The sequence below is a fragment of the Tetrao urogallus genome (assembly GCF_951394365.1).
Source record: "Tetrao urogallus genome assembly, chromosome: 5".
NCBI lineage: Eukaryota > Metazoa > Chordata > Aves > Galliformes > Phasianidae > Tetrao > Tetrao urogallus.
Window position 1 is genome coordinate 11,037,626 of NC_136818.1, and position 13,529 is coordinate 11,051,154.

General features: G+C 38.9%; 1 protein-coding gene across 1 annotated transcript in view; it reads left to right on the top strand.

Moving 5' to 3' along the window:
* The window catches only part of AK5 (adenylate kinase 5), a gene marked incomplete at both ends in the record, with an annotated part of 83,027 nt that overhangs the window by 65,291 nt on the left and 4,207 nt on the right, over positions 1–13,529 (top strand). The window contains 3 exons of the mRNA XM_079536113.1: positions 5,564–5,727; positions 6,715–6,831; positions 9,836–10,024. Coding sequence (XP_079392239.1) covers positions 5,564–5,727; positions 6,715–6,831; positions 9,836–10,024 — 470 coding nt within the window. The remainder of the gene's footprint in view (positions 1–5,563; positions 5,728–6,714; positions 6,832–9,835; positions 10,025–13,529) is intronic.

Below are 13,529 nucleotides of genomic sequence, written 5' to 3' on the forward strand. Positions count from 1 at the left end.
TCTGCATATGGGGAGGGGGAGAACAACAACAAAACACTATTTGTCCAAGATATATCACTGTCCAAAGACCTTAAACAACCTTATCTAACTCACCAGATGACGCTCCATCCAATCTAAATTATTCTATGGTACTTGTATTAAAGGTCCTTCTACAATCAGACAGGCAGAGCATGAGCAGTGCTGACAATTTAAACCCAAATCAGTCAAAGGGCCAGCTGTGGCAAAGGATGAAAGCTGCTTTCTCTGACTTTCCATGTAAGGAGAACCTGTATGTTCTCTCTAAGAGAAGAACCTCAGTGATGCCATGGGTCACGTCCCCAGGACATCACATCACTGCCAGCGTGCACTCCAGGATGTCTTCTGGTTAAAATCATTTTTCAGAAAAAAAAGGATTCTATTTGTTTTTTAACGCAGTATCATTCCTATATGGTTTCACTCAGACTAAAATCATACCTGAGCAACAGATGAGGTGGTATTTAGGAGCTTCCAAACGCCATGTTCTGTAGCTTTTTGTGTTTATAAATAAATAATATAATAAATAAATAAAACAAATAACTCAGATAGCATTGCCAAATTGATCAAGGCCCCCCAAAATCACAGCCTGAACATAAGAATAGTTTGACAGATTCTTTTACTTTCAGTTCTGACTTCTAAGCTCCGCTGTACAGCTAAGTTTCACCTGCAAGCACTTTCTCGTCTTACAAAGTTTGTACTCATTACAAAAAACAAGGCCTAGAAATTAAAACATTTTAAAATAAATTTTGATATTCTTGTAAAGTCTGCTATTGGCATTTTATGTAAATGCCCATACTATTTGGTATACAATAAACTCATAAGACCTAGCAAGCTTAAAACAGAGACATCACAGGCTGTCTGTATAACAGTTCCACTTTGCTAATGCTTCTGACAGCAAAGCCAGCTCACAAATGGCTCGTGTTGCTTATTCCTGACCCTGCTTGCTCCCTGCAGCAGTCTCAGCTCCCTGTACCATCAATTCATGTTTGTGATCTTGTGCTCCAGACCAGACCAGACCAGTGCACTTGAATTGCAAGCCTGGAATTGCAGTCTTTCATAGTTTGGGGGTGATGAGGGCCTGAAGCAGAGCAAGTGTAAGGCTTGACTTCTTAAACTGAGATCTTTCACAGATCTAGTGCAGGCTGCAGTTAAAAATTCAGAAGTGCTGCTCAGGTAGCAGTCATCTCTCCCCACCCACTGAGACCTCTTTTTCTGCCTTTGAACCACCCTCCACGAAGCACTTCTGCATCCCATAATTAAACTGGGAAAGGTGATCACCTAAGCCAGCAGAGCTGCCAGAAAGTTACTTATCTTAAGATCTTCTTATACAATTTCACAGGCAGTTGAATCAATATAACATGGAACAGAAACCTGTGCTAAGATGGTGTGCAGACCTTTAAATCATAACCTTGTCTGTAGGAAGAACAATATGCAGAATGGCATGTAATTTTATGCTCAGTGTAGCGCCCAAGTTCTGAGTATTTGCTCACTTTTTGTATCAGTGTGCAGAGAGAGATACAGAGGATTCCAAGGTTAATCTCACTGAGTGATGCCACCATCATTTTCCCATTGCCTTGTTTTTGAGGAGGAAGTTGTGTAGTCAGCTCCAGCAGGAGCTTACAGAGCTCCTGGCTGCCACGCAGCCAACAGAGCTCCCCTGCTGCACTAACACAGCTGTGACCCTGACCAGGAAAATTAAGAGCTAGTGGAAGCCATCCATGACCTCATCAAGATCTATCCAGGTCATCCTGGCGACCTGGCAACCTCAGGTCTTCACAAGGAGGACTTGGGGCATCGTTGTTCATTAGTTCCCCATAGTCAGTTGCTTATAGGAACGGTGCCGAAGCCCACCACAACTCAAATTAAAACTCACACACTAATTCCACATTTTCCTACAGGTCACAGCACGTTCAGTTTCTCCAGGCATTTTCTACACTTTTCCTCTTCTAACTTCATGTCATATTTGAAAATCAGAAAAGAACATGACTAACTCTGAATAGCAAGCTACTGTGAATCAGTCTGTCACAGGTTAACACCAGCTTAATCCAAAATAGATGCAAGCAGAATAAAAGATGACAACATACCAGAAAATTGATAGTGTTCACAAAGAGTCATACGCCTCCGTAACAAAAACGTGGGCCTATTTTCCTCTTTTGGACAGCTGAGCTATTGTGGAAATTTTGCCACCTCAAGTTTTTTTTATGTTTGAAAAACAGTGTAACAAGTTCTAGTGAAGGTTTCTCATCTTTGTAATAGCTTTTGTTACACATACTATGCAACTGTTGTTCATTATAGATTTTCATAAATTAGACCGTTTTTCTCAAATTTCTTAGAAAGATGCATAGGTTCAATAAAAAGACCTTCTGAAAGAATGAAGTGCAATACTACAGGTTGGTAAGCCTCATAATTGTAGAGTTTGTGTTGTGGAAGCTACATATATAGCACTCCTTTAAGCACATACCCTGAGCAGGAGGAAAGTACTGTAGTAAGGAAATGCTCTTTGCCATCCTTTCCCACCTTGATAGCTCTTTCACAGTCACGTTACATTCCAGCCTTCTGAGGGAGTTAAGATGTTAACCAATACTTGAATTTCAGCTAGATAAATTAATGCTGGCATAAGCACTGAATACGTGTTCAGACCTCAGGAATGAGGAAATGCCTGGAGGCATTCAATCTCTTTTCAAATCAGAGAAAACAAGAGTTGCAAGCTCATTTGTCACTATGAAAAACACAAGAATATGTGAAGTGGGTCACATACATTTGTCAAGCAATAGGATGCTTTGCTACTCATCAAATGAGGCAAAATTAAGAGTAGTGGCCATAAACATTATCACTTTCACCACATAGCTGTTATTTAATTTAACTACATCTTTTGCTCTTTAAAGGGCTCAGCATTTTAATGTCAGCTTTGCTGGAATTTTTCTATGAAAATATACATGGGCAACTTGAATGTTTTGTCAGAATAGTAATACATACTTTGGCATATGTCCTGCATGTTTGATAGCATTCTATTTTAAAATACTAAAAAGACAGAGGTATTACAGAAACGTACTAGCTTTCATAAGTATTTATCTTCAAGCTAAACAACCTAAAATTGCTCTCGTATTATCATTTCTGCAAGAGATCTAGTTTTATTTAGTATGTGAAGAGACACTGAAGAAGTTACATAAGAAGCAGAATAAAGTAACTTTTATAGCTTTTTTTTTTTAACTTAACAGTGGGGGTACACCAAATAGGTAGCATGAAATGACTGCTCTGTTAGTGAATTAAAGCCAGAAGACAGAATATGTAATCAAGCACATGCATGCACAAACTTACTAATCTTAAAAAAAAAAAAAAAAAAAAAAAAAAAAAAAGACCAGAACTAACTTATCATTACAGACACTTAGAGGTGATTTGCCCATTGTGGCTCCATATCTATTTCTCTATAGCTAATTTTACACGGACCTTATTTTCTTCCAATGACTGCTTTTACAAAAGAAGATTTTTCTTCATCTTAAAGCAACAGAAAAACAACACGTAACCTACACTGGAAGGAAAATAACTGTGACAAAGACACTTCTAGATAAAATCATAGTGGAAGCGGGAATCTCACACCACAAGTTGATAATTATGTTTGTCAATCTGAAGTAGCAGACTGCAGCTTACTCTAGACAAAACTGTTCCTTCCTACCTATTGCCTTATGACCCAAATTTTATTCTCAGCTACAGTACTGCAACATCTCTGAAGATTATTTTCTCAGTGTAGTTATTTCTGAAATTGAATGCCAATTGAATTCTGGTCAGGAAGACATCATGCCAAATTGACTGTATGGTGGAAGCATTAATCCTATGTTCATTCACAGAAAGATGAAGAAGGAAAATCACGTTGCTTAGCATCACATTTTTTCTAGTATCTTAAGTCCACACAACGGATCTAAATAGCCATAGTTCTGAGTCTTGAAATGCACACAAGTCATACGCTTAAAAAACCCGCAACTACATAGTAAAGCACAATTTTATCTTTAGTTGTGTTCTTCAATCTTAACTCTACCTCTTGATTTTGAGCCCTGTCTACCTGCCAGGGTATAATTACCTCTTACTGCAGCAGTTCTTCTGAATAAATCCATCAAAGATCATAAAAGCACTTCCAACTGCCACACACCCAGATCATTTCTCCCCACAATCGCCATTTCCTGATGTGAATTTACTCTCCATGCTTCTCCCCACCCTGGGCCCCCACATGGCCCCTCTGCTCCCCCCACAGCTGCTCACCTCAGCTGCTCACCTCAGCTGCTCACCTCAGCTGCTCCGGTCACCACCACAGGAGCAGGATCTGTGAGAAATAACTTTCCTCCATCTTGTTGATCTCTCTAGCAGGAGTGGGACAGCTGTGGCTGTTCAGCAGGCAGCTAAGAGGGTGCTGAGCCTTTCAGGAGTGGGCTTCATAGCAATGTGGGAAGAGCAGCCACCTCCTGTGAGGAGATGGGACGGGGCAGTGCCAGCACATAGAGCACGAGGCGCCCACCATCTATGAACAGACCCCAGAATGGATACTTGCCAAAGAGGTGGAGTTTGTGCTTGAGGACTCTTGGTGCAATGGCAGCTGTCCTGATGGAGGACACAGGTGCATCTCCTGAGATATTTCTTCCAGCAGCAGCACCTACCCAGCTCACATTTGCTGTCACCTGTGGGCCTCTGGAGGGGGGAGGAGTGCCCAGCCCACAGCTGCGGTGAGCAGCAGGCGCCTTCCCTTCAGCCAGGGGAAGAATCACCTCAGCAGCTTCACCAGAGTAATGGAGTCTGCTCTGACTCAAGGTGGTTTTCCAGTTCTCAGCTAAATACGAGCAGATGAATGGTGACAAGGTGCCATGCAGAGCACCGAGCCCTCATACTACCCTGCAGCGTGCACAAAGAGCAAGACAAATCTGCAACTGCAGGGACAGGAGGCCTGGGCCTCCACCCACATTCAGCTGCTTCAGCAGGTGTACCAGCACCTGTGGGAGCCATCTAGCTAGAGGGAAAGGCAGCGAGCACAGCGAAGCTTTGCTCTTGCATTTGCAATAGTGCAAATGGGTTTGGTTGCTCCACTTCCACATGTGTGCCCTGTAACACAGACAGGTGTCAATGACTCTGTTTATATCTTTCCATTCCACAAGTGGGGGCAAAATATTTCCCTTGCAGGGATTTTACTGTATTTTGCCACATTAGCAAGATCAGCTTGCTAACGTTTGCTGTAACTTGCAAGCCTGAATGCGTACCGAATCCAACACGCTACCCTGCTCCCTATCTGCTCAATGGTTTTCATTGACATGGTAGTTGTGCTTTAGGAACAAGTTCTCTTCTGTAAAACATTTCATTGTTTTGACTCCTTAATTTCAGTACACGCTTTTTGAGTCAGCGTTGAAGGGAGATATATGACTTGTTCCAGTGTAGAGTCTCTGTGCTTAAAAAACAAAACAAAACATAACAGGCAGTCATCAGTTTCTTTCCATTTTCTTAGCTGCTATAAATTGAGAAAAGGAAGATATTTATTCCTTTGTAATTCTTGATATTCTTCCTCACAAAGGTGGCCCTGGATCTGGCAAAAGCAGCCAATGTGAACAGTTAGCCAAGAAATACGGATTTACTCATCTGTCCACTGTTGAACTCCTCCAAAATGAGTTATCATCACTGTCAGAGAGAAGTAAATTTATCAAAGACGTCATGGAATGTGGTGAACCTATGCCTGGAGTAAGATACAATTTTATTTGGGGTCCTAACAGTTTGCAAAGGCAGTAGTACATAGATGGTTTTAAAGGGTGGAAATAAGAGAATAAGAGATGATTCCTATTAAAGGAAAAGGAATCTGCAACTTGAGAGAGAATCTTCTTCATTGGCAGATATGTGACACTTGTTTCCTTCTTCTATGCCTGGAGTAATTTACATTTGAGTTCCATACTACATATAAACGAATCATGAAATACAGTGAGACAGATGCTGTGCTATGCATTGCAATATGTAAGAGTAAGTACAGGAAACAGAAACTTTATGTACATTTTATAGCTTCGCATTTCAGATTCAGAGCTGTACTTCTAGCAGCTATTCTAATTTACAGTACCTGCAGTGGTTTCCTGCAGAGCTGGCTGAGATCCCAGAGCAGCTGTACTGCAGTTTAATGGAGACCATGAGACAGTGCTGTTCTCAGCTGGACTTGACTTTTACATAGCAGGTCTCCAGCCTGAACTCTTGATGGGTCTTCAGCAAGTGCAGTTAGATTGTAGAGTGTGTTTACTAATGAAAGAAATTGGGAAGTGCTGCTCAGGGGAAACTAAAAGCTATGCTGAGGCTTGATTTTGATTGCTTTGCTCCTCGGTGAGATTGATCAGATGGGGTCTCTTAACACTTTCCATATAATATAATTATAACAATGACATAGCAAATGCAATTAGATTAGAAAATGCAGCAGTGGCTGCAGTTTTACAGGTATTAAAATTAATTTTCAAACTACAAAATATCCTCAACTACTTAGAGGATGGTTTGGAAGCTCAAGGATAGGTTGCAATGCTAGGATTGCAAAACATGTGCAAGTATCAAAGAAAAACACCTGCTATCACAGGATGTGGTTTTAGCAAACCAGATCAGAGTGATTGTTAAGGGCATAAGTCAGTGTAGCAAGTAAAGATACCAACTATTCTTATTAATCAATTAATCAACTAACTCCCTTTCTTTCCAATGCAGAGTATTGTCCTAGAGCTACTGAAAGAAGCCATGATCACCAGTTTAGGAGACACAAAAGGATTTCTGATTGATGGTTATCCCCGTGAGCTGAAAGAAGCAGAAGAGTTTGAGAGCAAGGTGAATGTGTAGTCATAGTTCTGTTACTACTCTTCGTAAGATACAACTGTACTTCTGGTTCCGCTTGGGAAACCACCTTCAATTGATTGCAGTGAGGACTTATAAAGAGCCAATCCAACAGCCCAAAGAATAGTTTTGATGCTGATCGTATCACCAATACAGTGACTAGGGCTTTTGCACTTGCCTACAGTAGAAGGCTAATTTTAACTAGATGTAATAAATACAAAGAGCAATTCTCATGTAGTTTTAGCATCTATTTTCTACTTCTAGTGGATGGGGGCTTCTCTTCTCGTGAAAGGCACATGAAGGCCTATGTCACCACAGTTAATTTCTTGCCATTGAGCGACCTCTGCTAAAGCTTGCTGCCACTTTGAATCAGCAAATGCTGATAAAGTTTTTGTGATGAGTAACAGGTAGCAGCCATAGAAAGAGTGTTTTGCAAGTGGCTATCTGGCAGTTCAGAGAGTTATTGATTTCTTCAGAATGTGCAAAGACTAACTTAGAAATCTCAGCTATCCATTTCTAAATCTGCAGAAAATACTCTATACAAGCCTGCTGAATGAATCATCATCTATTTTCTTGTAAAAAAAAAAAAAAATCTGCTTTATTTAGCTGATTACCAGTTCCAATAGACACTGGGACATAGCAAAGATCCCATAGTCCTAAGCCTTCTTTGATATTTTCAGTAAAATACAAAGACCCCAAAGTTTATTGTTGAATATGCTGTCATACCTGTTGTGAATCAGTGCATTCACTTCAGTCTTCACAGGGTAAATTTGCCTGCTCAGAAATTCTATAGTGTTTTTTTTTAATGAGTCATTATTGAGATAATGCTCTGCAGCTCTTTCTGAAGGTGGTCAGAAACTCTTCCTACGCTATAATTGAATGAAATTAGATGGAGCATAGTCTTTATATATTAATGGTGTCAAAGTGCTTATGAATAATGCTACATATCTACATGATGTGCAAAAAGCACTTTAATTGTTAACAAAGAGATATTCTATTTAGAAGACTTTGGAAATAGTGCTTCTACTTAAAAGCCTGACAGCTCTAATTAGAATTAGCTGTAGAAACAGCTTATTCTCTCATAAGTTCTGCCCAGTGCCTTTCTAAGAAAGAAACATATATATTTTTTACTAGCTGTAATTCTAGAGAAGCAAAAGTTTGCAATCCTTTGTTTCCTCCTCAATCTTTCTATTATACGTGAGAAGTAGAAAACACTATTAAATACAAGTTCCACGTTACCAGGTTCAGTAGCTTCTTTTAAAAATAAATAAATAAAAATTGCTGTAAATTCGATAGGGACATTACTTCTACCTTTTGCAATTTTTAACACTTAAGAATGATGTTTTTGTAATGTGTTGAAATCAAGAGAATACGAGTATTGAAACCTTTACGAGAACCACATAGGTTTTTCAATAGCAAATCAGTCAGTCAAACAAGATACTATTATTACTCATTTATACCATTATAAATTAGACAAGATCATGAAATTCCTTATGAGGAGCTGGGGGGAAATAAATTCCCACCAATTAGACAGAAGGGCATTTGCTGAAATCACTGATTAAGCCCACATATCTTTTTAACTTCTCAGTTCAAATCTCTGCACTGCTAAAACTACCTTGCTTGCTTTTTAAATCCCCAAACCCAATACTGCTGCTGCTAATGCTAATGGAATTAATGCTTTCTGAGCTGTGTGGAAAAAAATGCTTGGAAAAAAGCCTGTCATTGAACCGTCCAAAATAATCCCTTCAATTCATCTGTCTCTTAGAAAGACGTTATGGTAGTAGAAAGGTCAATGCAATCCAGCCATCCCCAGTCAAATCCTAACATAAAATATTTACCTATAGAATATTTCTTCTTTTACGAAATGCAAACTGGGGCAATGATAATAATTTCCATGCATCAGTAATTGAGATTTACTTTGCTGTAACCATGGAAAAAACATGAATTTCTAATGGTCATTAGTGGGAAAAACAGTCATTTTTTCTAAACACTTCTTTCTCAGTTTTTCCTAATACGACGTTCTCCAATCCCTGCTGGAAGAAGTGAGAAAAAGCCTGAAAGCATAATTGAAATCTTCAATACATATCTGCACAGAAAAATTATTACGTGATTTATCTCCAATCCTACAGCACCTTTGTTTTACTTGCTAGAGTGGAGTTTATCGCTGTACACTCAGGTCAACAGTTGTTGCTCAGATAAAACCTTGTGTCAGACAGAGCTGTGCCTGAGCAGGGCATGTCAGAATGTACTGCAAGATTTATTCTGAATGATATCCATATTTTTTATCTGCTTAGAGAAAGAATGATAGAGATTTGTGGTTAGAGCTTTTGGCTGCCTCATGTTATCAGGAATGTATTGTTCTTTCCTGCAAGTTATTTTTCATCCATAAAGTACTAAGCATATACTATCAAATGTAGATGGAGACAGTTCTAGTTTTGCCAAGGCTGGAGAATAAAAATAAATAAATCTTTACTTACATTGTTTATATAGAAAAGGGCAGACTTTCTTTCAGGATGAGGCTGACACTAGCCATAAAACACTAAGTGGTTGGCTTCTCATTGAATTTGGAAATGATTAACCTATTTGAAAATGCAAAGTAGTATATCAAATCCCAATACAATTATACAAATCAAATACAATCAGAATATCCTGAGTTGGAAGTGACTCTTAAAGATCACAGAGTCCAGCTCCTGACTGTGAGTCCAGCTTTTATCAAACAACTGCAAATAATGAACATATTGATGAGCTTCAAGACAAGCAGCTAGAATTTTCAGATCGTATCTCTTTTTCTCTGCGTGCATACAGCCCAATCAAGTCTTGATCCTGAAAACTAGGATCTCTAAATGCTGCTACAGTAAGAGGTGTTAATAAGCATTATTTCTGCCTACAGTAATAAATAATTTGCTAATAATTTTCTTGAAGTCTCCTTTGGTAGAATTTCCAAATAAAACTGTTTGAGTACTGGTTTGAGTACTTATTTTTTTTTCTTTGTTTCTAGATTGGGGAACCAAAACTCGTGATCTGTCTGGACTGCTCTGCAGAAAGCATGAATAGTCGCTCTTTGATGAGAAATCAGGCCAGTCATCACTTCGATAGTGCTGAAACCATCAAGGAAAGAATTGAAGGCCATTACCAAGCAGCAAAACCTCTGACTGCATACTATGAGAGAAAAACACAGTTATGCAAGGTAAATTGATTGAAATTTTGAATTAAATTATTGCTTCTTTCTTCCATTATATAAGCAGCATTCAGGAAACAACTGGCACACCATTTATGAACTGTATTAGTTTTTGCACTTTCCACTTTGATCTCACCTTCCACCTCTGTGGTTTGTTTCCAACTTCTGCTGACTTCTGATTTTCGTGGTACAACTTGAAAGAATAAAAAGACAGCTTTATCCTGAACCTGACAATGCATCCTGAATCACTGCCTCATTTGTATAGAATCTTACTTAACATCAACGCTGAAAGCGTTTAGGTATTAGGCTTTGTTTCTCTATAAAGGCTTTCATGATTAGGTTTAAAGATTATGTTAATCTAAAGTCCCTTAGTTACATTTACACAACTGACACTGTATATCCTGAAATAAAACAGACCTGCACATAATACCTTTTAGCTGGAATAAATGACATACTTACATTAATTTCAGTTAATTACTTCAGTTTACGCTGCTGACAATGTGATATTTAAAGCATTTTTATATTCTCTAATCAATACTTTGCAGAGAAGCAAGTAAGCTTACATCAGTGCAATTAACTGATGGATATGTTGGCACATCTGTAATCTCATTTATATGGGAAGTCTACATCTATTTTTATGTATTTCCCTGCTCCATCACAGCACATGTCAATTATGGTCAACTGGAAAAAACTAGTCCTGCTGATTCTTCTTGTCCTGAAATGTACAGAAGCCAAAAATACTTCTTGAAATATTATGGAAGCTTTCTTCTAGAGGATGTAGCAAATATGCAAATCACCAATCCCAAACCATTCTCCTCTGCAAAGTATCCAAACAATAAACATGCAGTTAATTCGTGCACCCACATCTTGACCTGAGGAGAGAGTAAATGATACGATCCTGAGAAAAACAACTGATTACTAAAGGGAAAGTCCTGTTTGGTGTCCTTTGCTAACCCCATAAGAACTGCCCAGAAGGCAGAGGGGAAGAAAAAAATCCACATAATTTTTAAAACTCAAGAACCTAATTATCTGGTTTTATTTCTGTTTTCTTTCCTTATGAACTACCTTGCCAACATTGCAAGGCTGCTTTTAATTAAGAATTCGGTATAATACACAATATACTAACACAGTGCAATTTAAAAGGAAATTGGAGCTCTCTTTATCTCCAAAATCTTACAACAGTGAGCTGTAGCTACCATGTTTCTCTTTCTTGAAGCCTTAAGCAATTGACAGCCCCCAAAAGAATGAATCTACATTAAACACTTAACACATAGATTTTTGCATTCACGTTCTACCGTATTTCACTTGATACGAATTCTCGTTGGAATTCCTTAATACTTCTACTGTATGTTCCTTCTTTATATCTTATGCAATCTATGCAATGACAAACACGCAGTCTTTTCCTACAAGTTTATGGGTCATTAGTTCCTCAAGGGACATCTACTCTATGGGTCAGAACCGGATGTGTTCTTTGCACTCTTTTACCATTACTTTTGTGGGAAGTGACATCATGTGTTTGCATGTCGAAAAGTAATCATGCTTTGCCTGAACAGTGCATACACTGTTTTTTCTTACAGTGTCTGCACAGTACCTGTACTTCCTTCTGATGAACGTAGGTGTTTAGCAAACTTCCATCCTCTGAGTGTGGAACTATTGGGTATGAAAGCTCAGTAAAATCAGCTTTAATCACCATTGTAAAATGTCCTTTTAAGGTTGAAAAATGGTTCTATTTTCTTGAACGCAGGTACTCCATGTAGATATGTCTACCTCATCCCCTTTTTACTAAACTGAAAAATACGTATCTGCTATCAAAGATGTGCATCCATTTTAAATGTAAGTAGGGAGACCTCCCTCATACTCCAAACCCTTATGATGGGAACAAGTATATGTTCAGCTATTTATCAGCACTTGGAGAACACTGCAGAAAATATTCAGCAAAAGTCAGTTTCTAAAACCAGGCCTCCCAGATTATTCTTCAATTTTGGAAATGTACCAAATATTTTGAAACAAAGCCATTTTCTTCTTGAAGGAATGCCTGTATAAGAAATCCTGCTTGATAATTTTCGTGGATAAGAGATCCCAGATAATTTACTCATACAGTCTGACTTGGTCAGTCACACGACTCAAACATTGTGTCTGGTGTAGTGGCATCCTTCCACTGCCCTGCCTTTGTGGAGGGCCTGTGTGAGCTGTGTGTCCCTGGAGAATCCAGTCAGGTCTTCCTTAGGAATCCATTGGGTGTTGAGATTTTTTGAGGAATCTTAAGAGCCTAAATCCCACCTAGCTGCCATTGAAATTCAGCATCAACCTTTTGTAGCCACCGTACTGCAATGTGTGACTAAGCACAGTAATAATTCTAAATGCAGTGGTGTTTTTTGTCTTGTAGGGCTTAATTATAGCAGTCAGTCCCTGCTTTGTCACAGAGGAGAAAGTCACAATTGTTAAATAGATTTAATTAACAAGAAAATTGTTCTGGCATATTGGTATGATTTGATTGCTCCATTTTAAGTGTACTTAGAGTTGGGCAGTTTTCCATGGATTGGTGGTATGTGGCACATGGCAATAGTGGTATGTGTTTGATTTGTCCAATCCAGCCTAGAAGTTTTCAGTCCTGAAACAGGCAGGAAATTAAATATGCAAATGTAAAATTCAGACCTGGGCATAAGGCCAGAAAAGGGTTTGATGTGGAAATTAAAGGCTTGATATGCACTCAGTGGAGGAACTGGTTTGTTGAGCCGCATCAAGGTGTGCTTGAGACCACGTTGTCAAATTAGCTTGCTCATTCCTTGTGTGTGAAATGGCCTTACGCATGAGTGGCAGGAGCCTCCTCAACCCACTGCAGACAAAAAAATTCAGGTCTGACTGAGCTGTGTCTGCAGTCTGCTGTCTCTTTGCTTTATTTACATGGAAAAGACAAAGGTACGTGGTTGCAACAGCACTCTCATTTTAAGCAATGAGAATTTTATGACATCCTCTAAACCCAGAGTTATTGTGCATTGATGCACAATAAATAACTAATCTGATACATGGAAATGAAGCATTTTTCCATTCTGCTGATCTCTGAACAAGAATGGTGACCTGACAAAGCTACCAGAAGATCAGAACTGTTTCAAATTTCCCTTTGTCCAAAATTACCTGTCAGTGTTTCGACACAGCAGTGCAAGAACAAGATATGCACAAAAGGTGGAACGTTTGTATGCAGATGAAATATCTGTGAACATGACAGGAATAAACACTGGTGGATCTTCCAGCCGCTCATCGTAGGAAGACCTGTGATCTGTTTACAAGGAAAGGGGGAAACTGACAAAACTGGCAAAGACAGCGTGCTCTGCTCCCTTTTCTGTTGAAGCAGAAGATTGTAAACTATGTTTTGGAAGGCAAAGTAGTTGTAACTATGAGTTAGGATATTTCCAATTACTTTAAAAACTAATCGTGTTGAGGAGATATAGTTTCGTTTTTCATAATTGCTTTTATGGTCAGTTACAGAACATCCACCTGTTGCTAATGACAGGTA